At 33.7% G+C, this 24,896-nt stretch overlaps 1 protein-coding gene and 1 long non-coding RNA gene across 2 annotated transcripts; one reads left to right on the top strand and one right to left on the bottom strand.

The window, feature by feature from the left end:
* Nucleotides 1-1,240: 1,240 nt before the first annotated feature.
* Nucleotides 1,241-2,127, top strand: LOC148587776 (uncharacterized). Its single transcript, XR_015911342.1, has 2 exons — nucleotides 1,241-1,412; nucleotides 1,768-2,127. It is a non-coding gene; the product is annotated as an uncharacterized LOC148587776 (long non-coding RNA).
* An 18,657-nt stretch (nucleotides 2,128-20,784) lies between these two features.
* On the bottom strand, nucleotides 20,785-21,662 carry LOC132186489 (putative gamma-glutamylcyclotransferase At3g02910). Its single transcript, XM_059600470.2, has one exon. It carries the CDS (start codon nucleotides 21,572-21,574, stop codon nucleotides 21,017-21,019), a length of 558 nt encoding a protein of 185 aa, XP_059456453.1. The 5' UTR covers nucleotides 21,575-21,662; the 3' UTR covers nucleotides 20,785-21,016.
* Nucleotides 21,663-24,896: the final 3,234 nt, after the last annotated feature.

Here is a 24,896-nt window from a genome sequence, read left to right as displayed (position 1 = left end):
GAATCCCTAGTATTATTTTGGGTGTGAAGCCAAGCATTACTCTAATACTCTTTCGTCTTTTGTACACTACTCCATAAATTGTGAACTTCAAGTCATAGAATTATGTGGGTCACCATTCGGAAAAGTGAAATGAAATTCTCTCAATTTCATTTGAAATAGACAATATCTAGTTAGTGTATTCAAGAAGGGTAAAATTCTCTAAAAAACCACTAACCGAATGCTATTCATTTCATTTGAAAAGGAAATGATCATATTCCCAAAATGAAGGTGGTTGTACTACTCTTAAATGGTTCAAATATATATATATATATATATTACTCTCAAATAATCATAATGGTGGCCGAATCACCCTTCAAATGATCAAAGTTGGTTCATTCATCACCTTCGGCCATATTTGGGGGTTTGCCGAACCACCCCTATGGTTATTGGGGTGGTTCAGCCACCCACTTTTTTTTAAAAAAAAAAAAAAATTATATTTTTTTTATTAAAGGCATTTTTATCTTTGAAGAGTTAAAGACAATTTTTATTAGTTTGTACATTGTGACAATCTAAAATTTAGAAATGAAAAGAATAATCTTGGGTTTTTTTATTTGTAAGATTTTGTATCGTTATGCACAAATTTCTTTGACAACGTTAACATTTGTCTAAGACTCTAAATGCTTAGGGTTTAGCTCTTTTTGACCATTTATTATTGACCAACGCCCTCTCTCTTTCCTCTAGATGATCTTCCAACTAAGCAAAGTCAACTAAGTCATCTCATTATATAAAGAGAATGAGTACATTCACTTCTTTACACTCATTTTTTTTTACACCTATAAGTAACTTTTAAAACCACCATTAGTTGTAATAAATTGTGTAAAAAAAAAAGTGAAAATAAGTGAAGCATTATTCTATATAATAGCACGCAGAAAATCCATCAACTGGGATCGATCTCAAAAATCAAACATTTTCCTTAGTTTGTTTTTTTGATTAAATTCTTGTGGTCACCCTTACTTTGCTACTTTTCTCCCTCTATAATACATATTTATCTAATTTAATCAAGTTTCTGGTCCACAAAATCTTGAAATAGGAAAGGGTTTCCTTCCACGTGTCCCTCTAGCCTTCCATTGCGGGGACACAAGAGGGATACAAGGAGAATATGTATTCTTTATCTCTTCTATAAATTCATTACACTCTTTTCAAATTCATCCAAAAAAACAAAAAAAGAAAAAAGAAAATATATATTCATTGCGCACTTTCCACTCTCTGCCTCACAATCTTATCCTACCATTGTATTACAAAAATCAAAGATGGGCAAGTTCGCCACCTTGTTGATGATCTCCCTCCTCCTCTGCTCCACGCTGACCTATGCTGCTCGTCCAAAGCCATCACATTCTGACGAAATTCCAGCGGAAACCCACAATGGGAATGGGGTTAGTTGAAATTACATCACTACAAACAAACAAAAAAAAAAAGAAGCATGATTTAGTGACATGGTTATTTGGGGCATTTTTGGCCCAAAAAAGGCCTCAAATGATTTAGCGACGCTTGAATGTGAGCACTTGGAGCACGTTTAAATAGATCGCGATTGAAATTCAATTTCAATACGTTTTTTCAGTTATAAACGCCTCTAAAATGGGGCATATGAGAATGGTCATTTACATAGTAAGACGTCCCTATATAGAGACGTTTTATTAAAGTGCCCTTATTTCAAGCATTAGTAAACCTTGGTTTTTTTTTTTTTTTTTTTTCTATAAATTTGATTTTTGCTTTTTTTGTAATCAATAGGTTGCTGTGGGGGCGGGAATACACTCTCCCAACAGGAAGCTGGAAGATAAAAAGCATGCAACTAAGAGAAAGAGGATCGATCCAGATTGGGGTTGTGATCCAGCTAGTGATGACGGATGTTGATGGATATTGCTAGAAGAGGACAACTATTTCGACACGACAGCTGAAGAATCTGAAACCGAGAAACCATGAAATTATCCAAAAATAATAATAATAATAATAATAATGCTTGTTGCGATTGATATGATGTCTCATTCGCAAGTACTCTTGTCTTTCTTTGTTTATTATATTTGTTCCATTCGTGAAGAATCTCTGCTGCATTTATGCAGCGTTCATGAAGAATAAATTACTTTAGATGAATGAGAATTAATGTTCTCACTTCTTCTTCTCCCCCACCCCCCCCCCCCTCCACCCCCACCCCCACCCCCCCACACACACACATCCTTTTTTTGCATTATTGGCATGAGAAAAAACTTATTGCAGCCCTTGCAATAGCTTGGATCCGAATCCATCCAAAACAGCACAACGAATGAAAGAAGAAGAAGAAAATGAAATAAATTCATCTGGGTATGATGAAATTTCCATGCCTTTTATCGATCATGTGGATGAATGTGATAAGCCAGCACACACATGCACATCCATTAATTGAAGCTGAAGATATTTCAACTACTATGAATCTATGATGCTTTATTAAATATATACAAATATAAATTAGAAATTAAAGAAGTAAATGAAAGAAGTAGCAGTGAATTTGGTGGAACTGTTTTACTCTCGTCCTCTACTTCAAAAGAAATGGAAGAAATGGAGTGGAGTGGGGCTCGCCGGTTCTTTATAACATAAGGGTAAAATTCTTTTGAACCGGAGAGATCCTAGTTCGGGTAACATTACTGATGCAGCCTCAAGAAACTTGTGGATCTTGTTCAAGAGGTTGAAAAGGATAAAAATAATGATGAAATGTGAATGTATAAAAAAGAGGACAATCATAGATTTTTCCAGGAGAATTGTACGCTCAAAGATGTGCATACTTTTCTGCAGGGCTCTATTTAATTTGCATAGTTTTCTAGTGGGACATGATTCTCCTATATTTTATTGCCGAATTCTGATATGGACAAAAGAATTTGAGGGTGCAAAAGTGATGTAGATAAGAATGCCACTTAGGATTTCATGAGGAAGACTCGTGCGGATGTAAGTGTGGAGGTACCCTAAAGAGTCGTACCAAGGAGAGTCAAGACGAGATCGCAGACTCGCGCAGAAGCTGAATTCCAGAGGGCTTTTTCTGCAACTTCGTCTGAAGCCCGTTCGGACGGGAAGAGTGAAGTGTATTCCCGAGAGCCTTGTCTACAACTGTCCGAACGCGAGTAGTCCCGCAACATTACAACGAGCCTCGTATGGAGTCTCGTCCGAAGACCATCTGGATACCTATGTTTTATTTACAGTTTTCATCTTTTATTTTAGTGACCATCCGGACGGCGTTATGTTCCGTCCGGAGGGCCATCGTAGAATTGCAAACGGACTTTATTTCCATTTACTATTAAGGTTAGGAGTATAGGGCTATAAATACATGCTTATAATCCCAAGAACGTAGCTTTTGATTATATTTGAGTTTTTATCAATAAGAAGTCTCAGAGTTAGCTTTCTTCAGTTTTTTCTTCAAACCCTAGATAGATTCTAACGTTTTGAAAAGATTTCTTAAAGGGAAAAATGTACTTTGGACCTCTGAATTACCACTCATTTTGACATGTCCCCCCAAACTTGAAAACCTCTCAATTTGGATTCCTGAATTTTCAATTACAGTCAATTTGAACCCCTCCGTCAATTTTTTTCCGTTAAAACCCTTAAAAAAACAAAATTACCCTTCAATTTTCTTTTTATTAAAAATTGAAAAAAAAAAAAAAAAAAGGGGTCACAAGGTGGCCCAACCGTTGGTCACCTCGTGATTTTTTTTTTTTTAATTTTGAAATTAAGGTTAAATTTGAAATTTTATAAAAAAGTCAAGGGTATAAACGTCATTTTCTAACTTTTATCATTTAAAATTTGACGGAATGGTTCAAATTGATTGCAATTAAAAGTTCAAAGGTCCAAATTGAAAAGTTTTGAAGTTTGAGGGGCATGTCAAAACGGGTGGTAATTCAGGGGTTCAAAGTAAAATTTTCTCTTTCTTAAATCTTTGATAGACTCAAGGTCTTAGAAGTATTTATCTCTTCTTCTTCTTGTTATTCTTTACATCCCACAATGTTACGCTGCATCAATAAGGCAGATTGAAAGGTGTTCCAACATGTACCGATGATTCAATGAATAATCCTATAATTTGAGAATCCCTAGCATTATTTTGTGTTGTTTTCTAGTGTGAAGCCCAGCATTACCCTTTCCTGTTTTGTACGCCACACGAAAAATTGTGAAATTTCTTGCCATATAAAGGAATTTAAAAAGTAGTTGGCTTAAGGGGCATTACATTTTTTTGACATGTCCACACAAGGAAAGAGTGAGGGGGGATTCGAACTAATAGCCTCCGCTTCATTAGGCGTGACCCACAGCCGAGTGAGCTATCTTTTGGAGACATAGGGCACCACATTTGGTCAAATGGAGTAGGTGAATTACTCTCAAATGATTATGAACTTATGATAGTGGCCGAATCACTCCTTAAATGGTCAAGGCCTCAAGGGTGGTCTGGTCATCACTTTCGGCCATATTTGGGTGTGGTCCAAGTACTCCTACGACCATTGAAATTTGGAGGTAGTTTGGCTACCCCATATACATTTTTTTTTTATTAAGAATATTTTGTCCTCGAAAGAATAATGACAATTTTTGATAGTTTACACATTGTGCAATCTAAAGATTTAGAAAATATTGTTAATTAGAAGGTAATACCCATAAATACAAACCAAAAACAGACAAGAAAAGCCAACAATAAAGAATCAAATATTAGAAAACTAAAAAGACTCACTTAGCACTATCATATATATATATATATATATATATATATATATAGGTGGTTGGCCACTCTAGTCAACTTGTGTCCAACCTAAAGCCAAACATGAAAGAACTGCCCTATCTTTGCTGTTGACTACATCCTTCTGACCTATTCTATGTTGTCTCCTTACTTCTTGTTTTTTTTCCTGTCGAACTCTAAGCCTTTTGTAGTTCTTTTCAATTTTGCATATTTTATAATTCCTATATACTGATGCAGGATGCAGCAACTGATGGAACCAATGACTTAACAGATAAATAAGGTTTGTACTAGCTATTCATTCAAACTTTACAATTTGCCTTCTGAATCATTTCCTTCGACATGCTGGTGTATGTAGTCTGATACTTCTATCCATGTTGTTACAGAATGTTACTATACTAAATCAAAGCTGAATAGAGTTATCAATTTGCATACCCGGCTTCCACATGCATAATACTTAAAAATGGAGGATCTGGTCCATTTTGTAATGTTAGATCAAAATATGGATCAAAATGAGTGGTGTAAAATGATTACTCATGATATAAAAGTGGATGTGAGATACATGTTGGATGTTGCTAAATGATGGGTTCATATATATCTTTTGTATCGTCACATTTAGATTGTAGTTTGTACTTCCTATTCATTTCACCTACCACCTCTCTAGTTCCACTTTTTTTGGGAATTGTATTCATGTAGTTATATTTCTTCTTTGTATACCCCAAAAGAATAAAAAGATAATAGCTGCAATTTAGAAGTTTGGAAGATAATTTTGATGTGAGAACACAATGCTCAAAATTTTGAAGATTGTAAGAAGACAATGATGGAACTAAAAGCGATTATGCTCAAATCTCTCTATGTTTGGATGATTGTCTGCAATTGTTTTATTTCTTAGAATTTCTTGATGTGCTCTTTTACTTTTTCTAAATTTGGTTTTCTTTTGTACATTTTCCGTGTATTTGAGTTACGCCCCCGCCTCCGCCCCCCCCCCCCCCCCTTTTTTTTAAATGAGATTGATTTACTTTTTAAAAAAAAAAAGAAAAAAAGAAAAAGAAGATAATAGAAACTTCAACAACTTATAATAACATATGTTACATTTCAATACAATGTTCAACATTTTGGAATAAATAATTATAGAAATTATACTTTTATTTCACTCCTATCTCGTTTTGCTGATTGGGGTAGTGCCAATCAATTTTTTATTTCTTTTAAAAAAAGTAGCTAGTAGGCATTGTCACATCAATAAGGTGAGATAAAAATTGTGTTACTCTTTTGCAAATTTACAGGATCCCAACCTCATGTCTATATGTATATGTCCGCATGCGAGTGTGAATGTACTAGAAAAATATTCCTTTATCAGTAGCCTCAAAGCTAGAATTTTGCGTGTTTTAATTTTTAAAATTTTTATGGTTAAATAATTGTAAGAAGGAGAGGAAAAGAAGATGAACTCCCAAATCCACTTAAAAGTTGTCTCAAATCCTGATTTATATTTTATCTCTTGTTTTATATATATTTCCTCATGGTGTCTCTGACCTGTCCAATCTTAAAACACAGAGACATGATTAAAAATATATTGTTCAGTAAATGTGGCTCATGATCATGGGTAATGTTACTGATGCAGCCTCAAGAAACTTGTTGATCTCGTTCAACAAGTTGAAAAAGAAAAAAATAATGATGAAAGGTGAATGTATAAAAAAGAGGGTAATCATAGATTTTTCTATTTAATTCAGGATTGTATTCTAAAAGATGTAGTGTAGTTTATTGCTGAATCCTGATGTGGACAGAATAATTTTTGGGAGCAAGAGGCAGATTGAAAGTTGATCCAATATGTTCCAATGAATAAATCTAAATAATATGAGAATCCCTAGTATTATTTTGGGTGTGAAGCCAAGCATTACTCTAATACTCTTTCGTCTTTTGTACACTACTCCATAAATTGTGAACTTCAAGTCATAGAATTATGTGGGTCACCATTCGGAAAAGTGAAATGAAATTCTCTCAATTTCATTTGAAATAGACAATATCTAGTTAGTGTATTCAAGAAGGGTAAAATTCTCTAAAAAACCACTAACCGAATGCTATTCATTTCATTTGAAAAGGAAATGATCATATTCCCAAAATGAAGGTGGTTGTACTACTCTTAAATGGTTCAAATATATATATATATATATATTACTCTCAAATAATCATAATGGTGGCCGAATCACCCTTCAAATGATCAAAGTTGGTTCATTCATCACCTTCGGCCATATTTGGGGGTTTGCCGAACCACCCCTATGGTTATTGGGGTGGTTCAGCCACCCACTTTTTTTTAAAAAAAAAAAAAAATTATATTTTTTTTATTAAAGGCATTTTTATCTTTGAAGAGTTAAAGACAATTTTTATTAGTTTGAACATTGTGACAATCTAAAATTTAGAAATGAAAAGAATAATCTTGGGTTTTTTTATTTGTAAGATTTTGTATCGTTATGCACAAATTTCTTTGACAACGTTAACATTTGTCTAAGACTCTAAATGCTTAGGGTTTAGCTCTTTTTGACCATTTATTATTGACCAACGCCCTCTCTCTTTCCTCTAGATGATCTTCCAACTAAGCAAAGTCAACTAAGTCATCTCATTATATAAAGAGAATGAGTACATTCACTTCTTTACACTCATTTTTTTTTACACCTATAAGTAACTTTTAAAACCACCATTAGTTGTAATAAATTGTGTAAAAAAAAAAGTGAAAATAAGTGAAGCATTATTCTATATAATAGCACGCAGAAAATCCATCAACTGGGATCGATCTCAAAAATCAAACATTTTCCTTAGTTTGTTTTTTTGATTAAATTCTTGTGGTCACCCTTACTTTGCTACTTTTCTCCCTCTATAATACATATTTATCTAATTTAATCAAGTTTCTGGTCCACAAAATCTTGAAATAGGAAAGGGTTTCCTTCCACGTGTCCCTCTAGCCTTCCATTGCGGGGACACAAGAGGGATACAAGGAGAATATGTATTCTTTATCTCTTCTATAAATTCATTACACTTTTTTCAAATTCATCCAAAAAAATAAAAAAATAAAAAAGAAAATATATATTCATTGCGCTCTTTCCACTCTCTGCCTCACAATCTTATCCTACCATTGTATTACAAAAATCAAAGATGGGCAAGTTCGCCACCTTGTTGATGATCTCCCTCCTCCTCTGCTCCACGCTGACCTATGCTGCTCGTCCAAAGCCATCACATTCTGACGAAATTCCAGCGGAAACCCACAATGGGAATGGGGTTAGTTGAAATTACATCACTACAAACAAACAAAAAAAAAAAGAAGCATGATTTAGTGACATGGTTATTTGGGGCATTTTTGGCCCAAAAAAGGCCTCAAATGATTTAGCGACGCTTGAATGTGAGCACTTGGAGCACGTTTAAATAGATCGCGATTGAAATTCAATTTCAATACGTTTTTTCAGTTATAAACGCCTCTAAAATGGGGCATATGAGAATGGTCATTTACATAGTAAGACGTCCCTATATAGAGACGTTTTATTAAAGTGCCCTTATTTCAAGCATTAGTAAACCTTGGTTTTTTTTTTTTTTTTTTTCTATAAATTTGATTTTTGCTTTTTTTGTAATCAATAGGTTGCTGTGGGGGCGGGAATACACTCTCCCAACAGGAAGCTGGAAGATAAAAAGCATGCAACTAAGAGAAAGAGGATCGATCCAGATTGGGGTTGTGATCCAGCTAGTGATGACGGATGTTGATGGATATTGCTAGAAGAGGACAACTATTTCGACACGACAGCTGAAGAATCTGAAACCGAGAAACCATGAAATTATCCAAAAATAATAATAATAATAATAATGCTTGTTGCGATTGATATGATGTCTCATTCGCAAGTACTCTTGTCTTTCTTTGTTTATTATATTTGTTCCATTCGTGAAGAATCTCTGCTGCATTTATGCAGCGTTCATGAAGAATAAATTACTTTAGATGAATGAGAATTAATGTTCTCACTTCTTCTTCTCCCCCACCCCCCACCCCCCCTCCACCCCCACCCCCACCCCCCCACACACACACATCCTTTTTTTGCATTATTGGCATGAGAAAAAACTTATTGCAGCCCTTGCAATAGCTTGGATCCGAATCCATCCAAAACAGCACAACGAATGAAAGAAGAAGAAGAAAATGAAATAAATTCATCTGGGTATGATGAAATTTCCATGCCTTTTATCGATCATGTGGATGAATGTGATAAGCCAGCACACACATGCACATCCATTAATTGAAGCTGAAGATATTTCAACTACTATGAATCTATGATGCTTTATTAAATATATACAAATATAAATTAGAAATTAAAGAAGTAAATGAAAGAAGTAGCAGTGAATTTGGTGGAACTGTTTTACTCTCGTCCTCTACTTCAAAAGAAATGGAAGAAATGGAGTGGAGTGGGGCTCGCCGGTTCTTTATAACATAAGGGTAAAATTCTTTTGAACCGGAGAGATCCTAGTTCGGGTAACATTACTGATGCAGCCTCAAGAAACTTGTGGATCTTGTTCAAGAGGTTGAAAAGGATAAAAATAATGATGAAATGTGAATGTATAAAAAAGAGGACAATCATAGATTTTTCCAGGAGAATTGTACGCTCAAAGATGTGCATACTTTTCTGCAGGGCTCTATTTAATTTGCATAGTTTTCTAGTGGGACATGATTCTCCTATATTTTATTGCCGAATTCTGATATGGACAAAAGAATTTGAGGGTGCAAAAGTGATGTAGATAAGAATGCCACTTAGGATTTCATGAGGAAGACTCGTGCGGATGTAAGTGTGGAGGTACCCTAAAGAGTCGTACCAAGGAGAGTCAAGACGAGATCGCAGACTCGCGCAGAAGCTGAATTCCAGAGGGCTTTTTCTGCAACTTCGTCTGAAGCCCGTTCGGACGGGAAGAGTGAAGTGTATTCCCGAGAGCCTTGTCTACAACTGTCCGAACGCGAGTAGTCCCGCAACATTACAACGAGCCTCGTATGGAGTCTCGTCCGAAGACCATCTGGATACCTATGTTTTATTTACAGTTTTCATCTTTTATTTTAGTGACCATCCGGACGGCGTTATGTTCCGTCCGGAGGGCCATCGTAGAATTGCAAACGGACTTTATTTCCATTTACTATTAAGGTTAGGAGTATAGGGCTATAAATACATGCTTATAATCCCAAGAACGTAGCTTTTGATTATATTTGAGTTTTTATCAATAAGAAGTCTCAGAGTTAGCTTTCTTCAGTTTTTTCTTCAAACCCTAGATAGATTCTAACGTTTTGAAAAGATTTCTTAAAGGGAAAAATGTACTTTGGACCTCTGAATTACCACTCATTTTGACATGTCCCCCCAAACTTGAAAACCTCTCAATTTGGATTCCTGAATTTTCAATTACAGTCAATTTGAACCCCTCCGTCAATTTTTTTCCGTTAAAACCCTTAAAAAAACAAAATTACCCTTCAATTTTCTTTTTATTAAAAATTGAAAAAAAAAAAAAAAGGGGGTCACAAGGTGTCCCAACCGTTGGTCACCTCGTGATTTTTTTTTTTTTAATTTTGAAATTAAGGTTAAATTTGAAATTTTATAAAAAAGTCAAGGGTATAAACGTCATTTTCTAACTTTTATCATTTAAAATTTGACGGAATGGTTCAAATTGATTGCAATTAAAAGTTCAAAGGTCCAAATTGAAAAGTTTTGAAGTTTGAGGGGCATGTCAAAACGGGTGGTAATTCAGGGGTTCAAAGTAAAATTTTCTCTTTCTTAAATCTTTGATAGACTCAAGGTCTTAGAAGTATTTATCTCTTCTTCTTCTTGTTATTCTTTACATCCCACAATGTTACGCTGCATCAATAAGGCAGATTGAAAGGTGTTCCAACATGTACCGATGATTCAATGAATAATCCTATAATTTGAGAATCCCTAGCATTATTTTGTGTTGTTTTCTAGTGTGAAGCCCAGCATTACCCTTTCCTGTTTTGTACGCCACACGAAAAATTGTGAAATTTCTTGCCATATAAAGGAATTTAAAAAGTAGTTGGCTTAAGGGGCATTACATTTTTTTGACATGTCCACACAAGGAAAGAGAGAGGGGGGATTCGAACTAATAGCCTCCGCTTCATTAAGCGTGACCCACAGCCGAGTGAGCTATCTTTTGGAGACATAGGGCACCACATTTGGTCAAATGGAGTAGGTGAATTACTCTCAAATGATTATGAACTTATGATAGTGGCCGAATCACTCCTTAAATGGTCAAGGCCTCAAGGGTGGTCTGGTCATCACTTTCGGCCATATTTGGGTGTGGTCCAAGTACTCCTACGACCATTGAAATTTGGAGGTAGTTTGGCTACCCCATATACATTTTTTTTTTATTAAGAATATTTTGTCCTCGAAAGAATAATGACAATTTTTGATAGTTTACACATTGTGCAATCTAAAGATTTAGAAAATATTGTTAATTAGAAGGTAATACCCATAAATACAAACCAAAAACAGACAAGAAAAGCCAACAATAAAGAATCAAATATTAGAAAACTAAAAAGACTCACTTAGCACTATCATATATATATATATATATATATATATATATATATATATAGGTGGTTGGCCACTCTAGTCAACTTGTGTCCAACCTAAAGCCAAACATGAAAGAACTGCCCTATCTTTGCTGTTGACTACATCCTTCTGACCTATTCTATGTTGTCTCCTTACTTCTTGTTTTTTTTCCTGTCGAACTCTAAGCCTTTTGTAGTTCTTTTCAATTTTGCATATTTTATAATTCCTATATACTGATGCAGGATGCAGCAACTGATGGAACCAATGACTTAACAGATAAATAAGGTTTGTACTAGCTATTCATTCAAACTTTACAATTTGCCTTCTGAATCATTTCCTTCGACATGCTGGTGTATGTAGTCTGATACTTCTATCCATGTTGTTACAGAATGTTACTATATTAAATCAAAGCTGAATAGAGTTATCAATTTGCATACCCGGCTTCCACATGCATAATACTTAAAAATGGAGGATCTGGTCCATTTTGTAATGTTAGATCAAAATATGGATCAAAATGAGTGGTGTAAAATGATTACTCATGATATAAAAGTGGATGTGAGATACATGTTGGATGTTGCTAAATGATGGGTTCATATATATCTTTTGTATCGTCACATTTAGATTGTAGTTTGTACTTCCTATTCATTTCAACTACCACCTTTCTAGTTCCACTTTTTTTGGGAATTGTATTCATGTAGTTATATTTCTTCTTTGTATACCCCAAAAGAATAAAAGGATAATAGCTGCAATTTAGAAGTTTGGAAGATAATTTTGATGTGAGAACACAATGCTCAAAATCTCGAAGATTGTAAGAAGACAATGATGGAACTAAAAGCGATTATACTCAAATCTCTCTATGTTTGGATGATTGTCTGCAATTGTTTTATTTCTTAGAATTTCTTGATGTGCTCTTTTACTTTTTCTAAATTTGGTTTTCTTTTGTACATTTTCCGTGTATTTGAGTTACGCCTCACCCCCCCCCCCCCCCCTCCTTTTTTTTTTAAATGAGATTGATTTACTTATTTAAAATAAATAAATAAAAAAGATAATAGAAACTTCAACGACTTATAATAACATAGGTTACATTTCAGTACAATGTTCAACCTTTTGGAATAAATAATTATAGAAATGATACTTTTATTTCAGTACTCCTATCTTGTTTTGCTAATTGGGGTAGTGCCAATCAATTTTATTTTTTATTTTTTGAAAAAAAAAAGTAGCTAGTAGGCATTGTCACATCAATAAGGTGAGATAAAAATTGTAGTTTCTAGTATTACTCTTTTGCAAATTTACAAGATCCCAACCTCATGTCTATATGTATATGTCCGCATGCGAGTGTGAATGTACTAGAAAAATATTCCTCTATCAGTAGCCTCAAACCTAGAATTTTGCGTGTTTTTATTTTTAATTTTTAATTTTTAAAATGTTTATGGTTAAATAATTGTAAGAAGGAGAGGAAAAGAAGATGAACTCCCAAATCCACTTAAAAGTTGTCTCAAATCCTGATTTATATTTTATCTCTTGTTTTATATATATTTCCTCATGGTGTCTCTGACCTGTCCAATCTTAAAACACAGAGATATCATTAAAAATATATTGTTCAGTAAATGTGGCTCAAGATCATGGGTAATGTTACTGATGCAGCCTCAAGAAACTTGTTGATCTCGTTCAACAAGTTGAAAAAGAAAAAAATAATGATGAAAGGTGAATGTATAAAAAAGAGGGTAATCATAGATTTTTCTATTTAATTCAGGATTGTATTCGAAAAGATGTAGTGTAGTTTATTGCTGAATCCTGATGTGGACAGAATAATTTTTGGGAGCAAGAGGCAGATTGAAAGTTGATCCGATATGTACCAATGAATAAATCTATATAATATGAGAATCCCGAGTATTATCTTGGGTGTGAAGCCAAGCATTACTCTTTCCTCTTTTGTACACTACTCCATAAATTGTGAACTTCAAGTCATAGAATTATGTGGGTCACCATTTTGAAAAGTGAAAGGAAATTCTCTCCATTTCATTTGAAATAGACAGTATTTAGTTAATATATTTAAGAAGGGTAAAAAAAAGAAGGGTAAAATTGTCTAAAAAACCACTAGCTGAATGCTATTCATTTAATTTGAAATGGAAATGATCATATTCCCAAAATGAAGATGGTTGTACTACTCTTAAATGGTTCAATATATATATATATATATTACTCTCAAATAATCATAATGGTGGCCGAATCACCCTTCAAATGATCAAAGTTGGTTCATTCATCACCTTCGGCCATATTTGGGGGTTTGCCGAACCACCTCTATGGTTATTGGGGTTGTTTAGCCACCCACTTTTTTTTATAAAAAAAAAAAAAATATATATTTTTTTTATTAAAGGTATTTTTATCTTTGAAGAGTTAAAGACAATTAAATTAGTTTGTACATTGTGACAATCTAAAATTTAGAAATGAAAAGAATAATCTTAGGTTTTTTTATTCGTAAGATTTTGTATCGTTATGCACAAATTTCTTTGACAACGTTAACATTTGTCTAAGACTCTAAATGCTTAGCGTTGAGCTCTTTTTGACCATTTATTATTGATCATCGCCCTCTCTCTTTCCTCTACATGATCTTCTAACTAAGCAAATTCAGCTAAGTCATCTCATTATATAAAGAGAATGAGTAAATTCAATTATTTACACTCATTTTTTTTACATCTATAAGTAACTTTTAAAACCTTTTAAAACCATCATTAGATGTAATAAATTGTGTAAAAAAAAAAAAAAGTGAAAAAAAGTGAAGCATTATTCTATATAATAGCATGCAGAAAATCCATCAACCGGGATCGATCTCAAAAATCAAACCTTTTCCTTAGTTTGTTTTTTTGATTAAATTCTTGTGGTCACCCTTACTTTCATGCTTTTCTCCCTCCATAATACATATTTATCTAATTTAATCAAGTTTCTGGTCCACTAAATCTTGAAATAGGAAGGGGTCTCCTTCCACGTGTCCCTCTAGCCTTCCATTGTGGGGACACAAGAGGGATACAAGGAGAATATGTACTCTTTATCTCTTCTATAAATTCATTACACTCTTTTCATATTCATCCAAAAAAGAAAAAAAAAGAAAATATATATTCATTGCGCTCTTTCTACTCTCTGCCTCACAATCTTATCTTACCATTGTATTACAAAAATCAAAGATGGGCAAGTTCGCCACCCTGTTGATGATCTCCCTCCTCTGCTCCACGCTGACCTATGCTGCTCGTCCAAAGCCATCACATTCTGACGAAATTCCAGCGGAAACCCACAATGGGAATGGGGTTGGTTGAAATTACATCACTACAAACAAACAAACAAAACATGATTTAGTAACATGGTTATTTGGGGCATTTTTGGCCCAAAAAAGGCCTCAAATGATTTAGCGACGCTTGAATGTGGGCACTTGAAGCACGTTTAAATAGATCGCGATTGAAATTCAATTTCAATACGTTTTTTCAGTTAAAAACGCCTCTAAAATGGGGCATATGAGAATGGTCATTTACATAGTAAAACGTCCCTATATAGAGACGTTTTATTAAAGTGCCCTTATTTCAAGCATTAGTAAACCTTGGTTTTTTTTTTTTACTATAAATTTGATTTTTGCTTTTTTGTAATTAATAGGTTGCTGTGGGGGCGGGAATAAACTCTCCCAACAGGAAGCTGGAAGATAGAGTGCATGCAACTACCCCTCCTCCTCCATTACCATTCGGTTATTGTGATCCAGCTAGTGATGACGGATGTTGATGGATATTGCTAGAAGAGGACAACTATTTCGACACGACAGCTGAGGAATCTGAAACCGAGAAACCATGAAATTATCCAAAAATAATAATAATAATAATAATGCTTGTTGCGATTGATATGATTAGGGGTGGGCAAATTAACCGTTACCGTTTAACCGGCCGTCTACCGGCTTCGACCGAACCGATATAAACCGTAGCCGATATGCCGATATCCTTATCGGTTAAAAAAAGTATACCGGAATTCGGTCCGGTCCGGTCCGGTTAAGCGGTTCTTATCGGTTAACCGGTTAACCGATAAGAAACCGGATTTTTTTATTTTTTTATTTTTTTATTTTTTTATAATGGTGTTGCCCATGACTTATTTTCCTTTTGCTAAGTGACTTTAATTAGTTAATACTTTGTTTATTATTCATTAATGAATTTTATTTTAATTTGGGTTTGGGTAGATTTGATGTTTTTTTTTTAAGTTATGGCATTTGATGAGATTTCTTTGTCTTTGGTAAAAGCATTTTTCATTAACTAGTTTTGCTAGTCTAATTAGTATTCATTGTGTTAATTAGTCCATTTGCTTTGGAAAAATGTATTTTATAATAATAATAAAAAATAAAAAAAAATAAAAAAAAAAAAGTTGAAGTGGATCAATATAAAAAAGCTTCAATTTTTAGCCCAAAAAACAAATATTTGGGTCCCAACAAAAAGTATTTGGTCCCTAAAACAACTCATTTTTAATAAATTATTTTAGCCCAACAAAAAGTATTTGGGCTCTCAAAAGTCAAAAAAACTCATTTTTGGTTTTTGGCCCAACAAAATAAATCAATATAAAGCTATCGGTTAAATCGGTTAACCGGTTTAACCGGACCGTTTAACCGTGTACCGTTTTAACCGAAATTATCGGTTAAAATTCTTATTGGTTCGGTATCGGTTAATAAACCGTTTAACCGAAAATTATCGGTTAATAACCGATAAGGTCCTTAACCGGACCGTTTTGACCGATACCCAGGCCTAGATATGATGTCTCATTCGCAAGCACTCTTGTCTTTCTTTGTTTATTATATTTGTTCCATTCGTGAAGAATCTCTGCTGCATTTATGCAGCGTGTTTACACCGCATGATCCGTAGGTTCATTCGTTTATATGCCATGGCGCCAACAAAAGTAATTTAGCATTATGGAGTTGTGCTTATGGTCAACAACTCAGTTGTTTATGTTCTTAGAAGAAGAAACATGTAAGAAATTAAGTTTGATGATTTTTCAAGGAATATATATATATATATATGCTGCGTTTATATTCTTTAGAAGAAAAAAAAAATAGATAAGGAATTAAGTTGGATGATTTTCAAAGGACAAAAGACGTTGTAGTTTTATTACAAATTAATTTTTTAGACCAAACGAATTCAAATGTGAATTAACCATCAGAAACAGATAAAGATACAGATAAAACTACTCTGCTAATAAATATCTACGTTCAAATGTAAATGTTTAAATTCAAGTTTGTAGTGTCAGTTCTTGTAAATGGACTGTAACCACATTTGCTATATCTACCTACGTTGAAAGTAAGGAAGTCAAATTATAACATCATTATATTGTGTTATTCCTTACACTATAACCTAAGAAATTAAATTAATTCCCTAAATTTCAAGAAGTAAAATGAATATTGAATAGGGTTAAAAAGAGAGAGAAGGAGGAGGAGGAGAAGGATTGTCATTCATTGCTGTCTTACACGCTGCAAAGGAGCAGAGGCTGGAAACAAATAGAGTCCAAAGAGAATCAGTTAAGTAAAAATATATACAAAAAGGTTTTGGGGGGACAAATATTAAATATTTGGGGGGACGCTGGTTATGAAAAACCTCTAATATTTAGGTTTTTTTTTTTTTTCTAGGCCCCTAATAAGAGGGGTTGAAAAAAATTTTGGGGGGACATTCGTCCCCCCAACAGAGAACGTGGGTCCGCCCCTGCCCCCCCCCCCCCCCCCACACACACACACACACACATACACACATCCTTTTTTTGCATTATTGGCATGAGAAAAAACTTATTGCAGCCCTTACAATAGCTTGGATCCGAATCCATCCAAAACAGCACAACGAATGAAAGAAGAAGAAGAAAATGAAATAAATTCATCTGGGTATGATGAAATTTCCATGCCTTTTATCAATCATGTGGATGAATGTGATAAGCCAGCACACACATGCACATCCATTAATTGAAGCTGAAGATATTTCAACTACTATGAATCTATGATGCTTTATTAAATATATACAAATATAAATTAGAAATTAAAGAAGTAAATGAAAGAAGTAGCAGTGAGTTTGGTGGAACTGTTTTACTCTCGTCCTCTACTTCAAAAGAAATGGAAGAAATGGAGTGGAGTGGGGCTCGCCGTTTCTTTATAACATAAGGGTAAAATTCTTTTGAACCGGAGTGATCCTAGTTCGGGTAACATTACTGATGCAGCCTCAAGAAACTTGTGGATCCTGTTCAAGAGGTTGAAAAGGATAAAAATAATGATGAAATGTGAATGTATAAAAAAGAGGACAATCATAGATTTTTCCAGGAGAATTGTACGCTCAAAGATGTGCATACTTTTCTGCTGGGCTCTATTTAATTTGCATAGTTTTCTAGTGGGACATGATTCTCCTATATTTTATTGCCGAATTATGATATGGACAAAAGAAGTTGTGGGTGCAAAAGTGATGTAGATAAGAATGCCACTTAGGATTTCATGAGGAAGACTCGTGCGGATGTAAGTGTGGAGGTACCCTAAGGAGTTGTACCAAGGAGAGTCAAGACGAGATCGCAGACTCGCGCAAAAGATGAATTCCAGAGGGCTTCTTCTGCGACTTCGTTTGAAGCCCGTCCGGACGGGAAGAGTGAAGTGTATTCCCAAGAACCTTGTCTACAACCGTTCGAACGCGAGTAGTCCCACAACATTACGAAGAGCCTCGTATGGAGTCTCATTCGTAGACCGTCCAAACACCTATGTTTTATTTATAGTTTTCATCTTTTATTTTAGTGACCGCCGGACGGCGTTGTGTTCCGTCCGGAGGGCCATCGTAGAATTGTAAACCGACTTTATTTCCATTTACTATTAGAGTTAAGAGTCTAGGATCTATAAATACATGCTTATAATCCCAAGAACGCAGCTTTTGATTATATTTGAGTTTTTATCAATAAGAAGTTTCAGAGTTAGCTTTCTTTAGTTTTTTCTTTAAACCCTAGATAGACTCTAGCGTTTTGAAAATATTTTTTAAAAGGAAAAATTTACTTTAGACCCTGGAATTACCACTCATTTTGACATGTCCTCCAAACTTGAAAACCTCTTAATTTGGACTCATGAATTTTCAATTAAAATCAATTTGAACCCCTCCGTCAATTTTTTCCGTTAAAACCCTTAAAAAGACAAAATTACCCTTCAATTTTCTTTTTATTAAAAATTTGAAAAAAAAAAAAAAGGTCACCGGTGACCCAACCGTTGGTCACCTCGTGATTTTTTTATTTATTTTTATAATATATTTTTTAATTTTTATTTTGAAATTAAGGTTAAATATAAAATTTTATAAAAAAATCAATGGTATAAACGTCATTTTCTAATTTTTGTCATTTAAAATTTGACGAAATTGTTCAAATTGATTGTAATTAATAGTTCAAGGGTCCAAATTGAAAGGTTTTGAAGTTTGGATGGCATGTCAAAACGGGTGGTAATTCAAAGGTCCAAAATGAAATTTTCCCTTTCTTAAATCTTTGATAGACTCAAGGTCTTAGAAGTATTTATTCATTTTTCTTGTTGTTATTCTTTACATCCCACAATGGTACGCTGCATCAATAAGGCAAATTGAAAGGTGGTCTAACAAGTACCAATGATTCAATGAATAATCCTATAATTTGAGAATCCCTTGGATTATTTTGTATTGCTTTCTAGTGTGATGCCCAGCATTACCCTTGGAGACATAGGAAAGGGAGAGGTGAAGTTATTAGTTCAAATCTCCCCTCTCCCTTTCCTAGGGATTCTCAAATGATTATGAACTTATGATAGTGGCCGAATCACTCCTTAAATGGTTAAGGCCTCAAGGGTGGTCTGGTCATCACTTTCGGCCATATTTGGGTGTGGTCCAAGTACTCTTACGACCATTGAAATTTGGAGGTAGTTTGGCTGTCCCATATATATTTTTTTTATTAAGAATATTTTGTCCTCGAAGGAATAATGACAATTTTTGATAGTTTACACATTGTGCAATCTAAAGATTTGGAAAATATTGTTAATTAGAAGGTAATACCCATAAATACAAACCAAAAACAGACAAGAAAAGCCAACAATAAAGAATCAAATATTAGAAAACTAAAAAGACTCACTTAGCACTATCATATATATATATATATATATATATATGGGTGGTTGGCCACTCTAGTCAACTTGTGTCCAACCTAAAGCCATTGATATGCGATTTAGTGGTCGCAAACATCAAATTAGGCCCTCATGGTGGTTGGGGGTGAAACCAACTAGAAGATTGGAAGGCAACTCTTCTTTTTTTTTTTTTAATTTATTTATTTAATGAGAGGCCCTATAGCATTACTAGACTATCAATAAAAATGAAATAATTTTTTTTTAAAAAAAAAAAAAAAAACTATCTTTTCCTTAGACGTTGTTATGTAGATTGATGTGAAAAAAAGAAAAAAAAAAAAAAGTTAAAAATGTTTGGCATAAAAAAGTGAAAAAATTAGCCCTAAGTATTGGTCAAAATAGTCCAGTTTGACCTCTTATCGATTATTAACCGAAAATAATCGGTTAATTGGTTACTTAACCGATTATCAGCTGATAACGTGGGCTAAAATAGCTTATTAAAAATTAGTTATTTTTTGGCCCAAATACTTTTTGTTGGATTAAAATAAATAGCTTATTAAAAATTAGTTGTTTTTGGGACCCAAATATTTGGTTTTTTGGGCTAAAATAATTTATTGAAGCTTTTTTATATTGATCAACCATAGCTTTTAGTTGTTTTTGGGACCCAAATATTTGGTTTTTTGGGCTAAAATAATTTATTGAAGCTTTTTTATATTGATCAACCATAGCTTTATATATATATATATATATATATATATATATATATATATATATATATATACATTTTTTCAAAGCAAATGGTTAACCGGACCGATAAGAATATCGGTATAAAATGTTTAACCGATAAGAATATCAGTATATCGGTTGCGATTAATATCAGTTCGATCGAGGCTGGTAGACGGCTGATAATCGGTAATCAGTTAATATGCCAATCCCTAGAAAAAATGGAGAAGGATCCATTAATTGTTTTAAGAGGGCATTTTTGTCCAAATGAAAAACAAGGAGTCCAAAAATGACAAAATTATCCCATAAAAACAACTAATTTGTTCTTCTCCATTCAAATGAAATGGAAAGGATCCAAGTTGAGAAAAAATGGTATGAAAAAAGTAAAAAAAAAAAAATTGTTTTGTAATGATTTTTTTATTTGAATAATAATAAAAAGTAAAATATATATATATATATATATATATATATATTTATGTTAATTTTCCGTGAAAAATGGTGATGAACAGAGAAAAAAAAAAAAAAAAAAAAAGACTTTGCCAAGCAAAGCCATGATTTTTCAAATTTGGCAACACCTAATAATTAAAAAATCATTGCTATTTCAAATGCTTACTGTAATTATCAGCAATTTGCTTAATACTCAATGGCCTAATGGCCCCCCTAATCATGTGGTTGGTAATCAATCGTAGCGTTAATAAATACAAAAACAGCGAACATCGAGTTTTAAATCAATATCTAATACCAAATTAAACCCATCATCATCATCCCAAATCAAACAAATCCAACTGGTGGATTACGCAATTGCATACTTCCTTCTGTGGGAACATTTTGGTGGATATATTAAACAAACACAAAATCTAAAAGAAAAGAAAAGAAAAAATCATAATTTTCTTTTTTTGATGTTGTTGATCAATCAGAGAGAAAGAGTCGAATGTGGTCGAGGAAGGAGAGGTTTTGAGGCCTTTCTTTGCGCTTCACATAACCTCTGGCCTCTCTCTCCGTATACCCGCTCAGCCCCTTCTTCCCGTTCTTCCTCCACATCTCCATCGCGTAGCTCCTGTGCGCGTAGTACGCCTCCGCGCGCGTAGCATTCGCAAAATCATCATCGCCGTCCCCATCAACATGAATCTCGTGCGGCTGTGGCTCCAGCTGAATGGGGAGCCTCTCGTAGTGGCCGCGCGTGGTGCCCTCCAACTCGTCCATTCTCGCGAGTCCTTTAAACGACACGGCGTAGAGCTCGCCGAGCACGCGCTGGCCGCACCCGGGGAGATTGAGGAGGAATGGGACCCGGTAGGGCCCGCAGACGAGCGGGAACTTCTCAGCGGTGCGGTAGGTTCCCACCAGGGCCGCGTCTCCGGTTTGCATCAGCTCCTGCATTAGCGCGTGGTTGGAGAACCCCCGCTTCAGCGTCCCGTACGTGAAGATCAGGTTGGCTCTACGCTCATCCTCTCCGTCCTCAGCAACCATTTTTATCTGGTAAAAGCTCGAGATAGAAACAGAGGCTTCGATTGATCAATTTGAGATTGGGATTTGGGAAGCGTTTGAGGAAGGGGTCCTATTTATAGCATGGGTTTGTTCAGGGCCTTTTTGCAATCCCTTCATACCAAAATATAATTTATTTATTTTGTTAAAGAAAGTAAATTAATCTAATAATCTTGAGAGCCCAAAAATATAAAACTTCTACCATTTTTGGGGGACATGACACTAGAAAGGGAGACAAATTATTTTATTTTATTATACTTAATTATGTACACGATACTACATTATTTTAAAATTTTAAATAATGTGCTAACATATTTACTACATCACAATGTATATTAATAATTAAATATATATGATTACATCTATAAATTATAATTTAGACAGTAAATGATATTTAAAACGGATCTAGGGAGAGTTGGTGGGTTTTTATTTTTATTTTTAAATTTGTTAAAAAAATAAAATTTGTATTTTTTTTTCCTCTTATTTTGGCTCTAAAAAAAATATATGATTTATATATATATATATATATTTTTACATGTTCACACAAAGAAAGAGAAAAAAGAATTCAAACTAATTGACCTTGGTATCACGGGGCGTGATCTGTCTAATTTGTGTTTGTTGGTTTATAAGTTTGATTAGTTTTACATTATGCCTTAATAATAAATTAAGGGGTGTGACCAATGCTTAGTTTGACATTGTGTAATATGGGGACCAATTTTTTGGGGATGGGCTAATTTCCAATTTAATTTAATCCAATTTGCTTCAAACAAACCGTCCAAGATATGTCACAGACTTGACATAGCCCACAGTTGATTTCATTGCTAAAAAAGAGAGTCACGTGTCGTTAATCATTAAGTATGTTTTTTAGTCACTTTTATATATATATATATATATATATGTTTTAGGGACCAAGATCCCCTGGAATTAGGGGTGAATTCTAGAATTCACGGGCAGGATCTTTTTCAAAAGATCCAACACTTACCATAATGCCACGTGTTCAACTAAATAAATAATAATAAAATATTAATTAACTTTTAAAAAAAATAAAAAACAAAATAATACAAAAATATAAATTTTTTTTTTTATTACTATTTGGCCCTTGGGTCCCCCAAGGGTCAAAAGTCCAAAAAATAAAAAAAATGCATAACCGAACCACCCCCCGGGCTAAGAGCTAAAAGTCCAAAAAAAAAAAAAAAAAAAAAAAAAAAGTTTGCACCACCCCCAAAGGCCACCATTTGGCCAAGCCACCCTAGACTAGTTGGTGTGACCGGCTGGTCTGGGGTGGCAGGCCAAATGGTGGCCTTTGGAGGTGGCCAAAACTACCATAAAGGCCAAATAATAATAAATAAATAAAATTATATTTTTTTGTTATCTTATATTTTACTTTTAAAAAAAATCAAATAATATTTTATTATTATTTATTTAATGGAACAAGTGGCATCATGGTAGGCGTTGAATCTTTTCAAGACATCTGACCGTGAATTCCAGAATTAATTCCATGGGATCCTTGCCCCTTTTTTAGTTATTTTTTTGACGTTCTTGAGGAAATTATTTAGCACTTGAACGCCGCCACCTTTACCACCTCCTGGATGCAATCGATTCGTCAAATTTGCTCCAATCAAAATGGTCAAAGATATATCACGTGGCCCATATCCATATGGAGCGGTCTGTTGCAGAGATCTGGGCTGATTTGTCAATGCCCTTTAAGGTGAGAGAAATGTGCACAAACTTCTAAATTTATTAAATGCTTACTTTATGATCCGTCAATGAAAATCATTAGTAAATTCAAAATTAATGATAATCTATTTAAAATTTAGGGAAATCATATATGAAATTTTTAAGTTAACGCGCTTTTATTATTAAAAATTCTCTGAGTATTTTTTTTTGGAAATTTAGTCCTTCAGTAATTCGAAACTATTAAAAAACTTCCTACTGTCAATTTTTGTTAATTGCCGTTAGTCCACTCAAAACTTATCGTTTTATCTGATTAAAATATTTATTTTTTATTAATTTAATTTAAAAAATTATATCTAAAAAAAATAAAAATTTGAAGGGTGGACAGGGGTGGTTTGCCCACCCCTGGGGTGGCTTGGAGTGGCCCGCAGGCCACCCCAAACCACCTGGGGGTGGCCGCAAGCCACCCCCTGGGGTGGCTTGCGGCCACCCCATAGGGGTTGGGGGGGTGGCCAAGGGTGGCACCGCCACCCCTGGCCACTCTTTAATTTTTTTTTTTAAAAAAAAAAATAATAATTTAATAAAAAGTTAATATTTTAATTAGATAAAATGAGAAGTTTTGAGTGGATTAACGGTAGTTAACAAAAATTAACTGTAGGGAGTTTCTAGTAGTTTCGAGTTACCCAGGGACTAAATTTCCAAAAAAAAAAAAAACCCAGGGAGTTTTTAATAAAAGCGCGTTGACCTAAGAATTTTATATATGATTTCTCTAAAATTTAATGATCAAAATGGCATTTGAAAATGCAAATTTAGGAGTTTGCATGTCATTTCTCTTTTTAAGGTAACCTTTTATTTTTAAATAATGTAATACAACCTCTCATTCTTATACCCACAATTTCACATTCTCTAACATGGCTTTTAAAATCATCATTACGAAAGAGTGTACAAGTGAGAGCGTGTGTAACATTATTATCTGTTTTTTAACAAAAAAAAATGCATTAACAAATAAAATACTTACAAAACAGTCAAATTTTTTGTTACTTTTGTATCATATGACCACCAAAAAGTTAAAAGCACTTTCTATGAGTATTTATATTGAACTCTTCAAAATTCCTCTACATAACTCTAAAAATCTACTTTTGTTGATTTAGTTTATTAAATGAACATGGTTTAAACAAAAAATTCAGGCTCGTATAAATTTAGTCTCTGCTTGTCTCATATAAGCTCGTATAACTTCATTTTTATTATTTTTAACTTTGTAATGAGAATATGTTAAGTATTTTTAAAAAAATAAAAAGAAACGCTTTTTTATAATGTAATATATATCAATTTAACTGTTGTAATTGTGAGTCGGGATATAGATATAAGTGTCTTAGCTTGTATACAAGTGAGTTTATGTGCATGTATATATATGTGTATGTGTATGTGTATGTATATATATACTATAAGATAAACATATAAATTGAGATTAGATTATTTAATGTTTTACTTAATTTCTCTAATTACCCAAACAATAAATCTTAACAACAATTAAATAACTAGTGATTTGAGAAAAAACAAAATTGAACAATCACGACATTTACTTTATATGTGAAATAATTAAATTAATGGGGTAGCTTGTGAACAAGCTCGA

This window comes from Corylus avellana, chromosome 2 (assembly GCF_965113065.1).
Source record: "Corylus avellana chromosome 2, dhCorAvel1.hap1.2, whole genome shotgun sequence".
NCBI classification, from domain to species: domain Eukaryota; kingdom Viridiplantae; phylum Streptophyta; class Magnoliopsida; order Fagales; family Betulaceae; genus Corylus; species Corylus avellana.
The sequence above is the reverse complement of the archived record's forward strand: the minus strand, read 5'-3'. Positions and strand labels throughout refer to the sequence as shown.